General features: G+C 40.5%; 1 protein-coding gene across 1 annotated transcript in view; it reads left to right on the top strand.

Annotated features, from left to right (window-relative positions):
• The window catches only part of MSRB2 (methionine sulfoxide reductase B2), a 10112-nt gene extending 9303 nt beyond the window's left edge, over positions 1-809 (top strand). The window contains 1 exon segment of the mRNA XM_035893251.1: positions 702-809. Coding sequence (XP_035749144.1) covers positions 702-809 — 108 coding nt within the window.
• The last annotated feature ends 392 nt before the right edge of the window (positions 810-1201 follow it).

The following is a 1201-nucleotide window of genomic DNA, read 5'->3' as shown; positions in this document are numbered from 1 at the left end:
GTGTCCCTGCTCCTGCGGGGGGGTTGGACTAGATGACCTCTAGGGGTCCCTTCCAACCCAAAACATTCTATGAGTCTATTAAGGCTGTTAAGATAATTTTTTATTTTATATACTTTATATCTTATATACTTTTGTATGCAATTGAGTTTAATGAATTACAGCCTCTTCTAGCAGGACTAGGTATTATCTGCAAATGTAACAAGCATTTGTTGCAGTCCATTATCACGGTATTGTTCATGTTTGCAGTAATATCCAGCAATCACCTTTCAAGAACCCCAGCTGAAGACAACCTTCCAGTTTTATAATGAACTGCTGGTAGCTATTCTGAGTCTTCTTCCCATCAGTCTTTTGGGGGGGGGAGGGTGTCCTCAGTTGACCTGCAAAGACATACAATGACTGCCTCAATTAACTTGAAAATTTCATTATGTATTGAGAACTCTAGATCCTCCCATTTATTTCCTACATTTTCTGACACTTTTGACTTCCTCTTTGGGGATCTGCTTGTTTGGAGGAAGATATACACCCACTGGCCAGAGGTGATTACTCCAGGATGTATTTCTAGTCTCTCCCCAAGACTCACACACACAGCTCAACAGTGAATTCATCATACAGGTTTCTTCAATTGGGATAGCACAGTAGGTACCAGCATAATGTTGGTCCATAACTGTAATGGTAATAATGGCACATAATTTTTGTTGCAGTGTGATGCCCATCTAGGCCATGTGTTTGATGACAGTCCCACACCTTCTGGGCAGAGGCTCTGTATCATCAGTGTCTCACTAAACTTCAAACCAGGCTCTGGTCAGTGAGAAGTGGATCTCTGTGGCTTATAGAACACCCTTTCACTGCTCATACAACAGGCTTGTGAAAACTCTCACACTTGTAATATAGAACTCAAAATTTAGTACTTATGCCATTGTAGCTTTGCTTTCCAGCTACGATCAGTGTTGATAAAATACGTATTTTTGTAGCAACTCTTTGGCAGTTTGCCTTTTCATGGTTAGTGTGATGTAAGTGTTGATCTGTTTATTGTACTTTTTTAATTTTTAAAAAAAAAATCTATGCAATAGTTCATATTCATAACTATCATCAACTGTACTGAGGCTGCTGAAATGTAGTGCTCTCCTGAACCTGACTTTGCCTATGAACAGTAGCTGTGGCTCCCAGGAATACAGACGTACATGGCTGAGCGTGCCAGAGC

Source organism: Egretta garzetta, unplaced genomic scaffold, assembly GCF_000687185.1.
Source record: "Egretta garzetta isolate BGI_Z169 unplaced genomic scaffold, ASM68718v1 scaffold434, whole genome shotgun sequence".
Classification (NCBI taxonomy): Eukaryota; Metazoa; Chordata; class Aves; order Pelecaniformes; family Ardeidae; genus Egretta; species Egretta garzetta.
The sequence above is the reverse complement of the archived record's forward strand: the minus strand, read 5'-3'. Positions and strand labels throughout refer to the sequence as shown.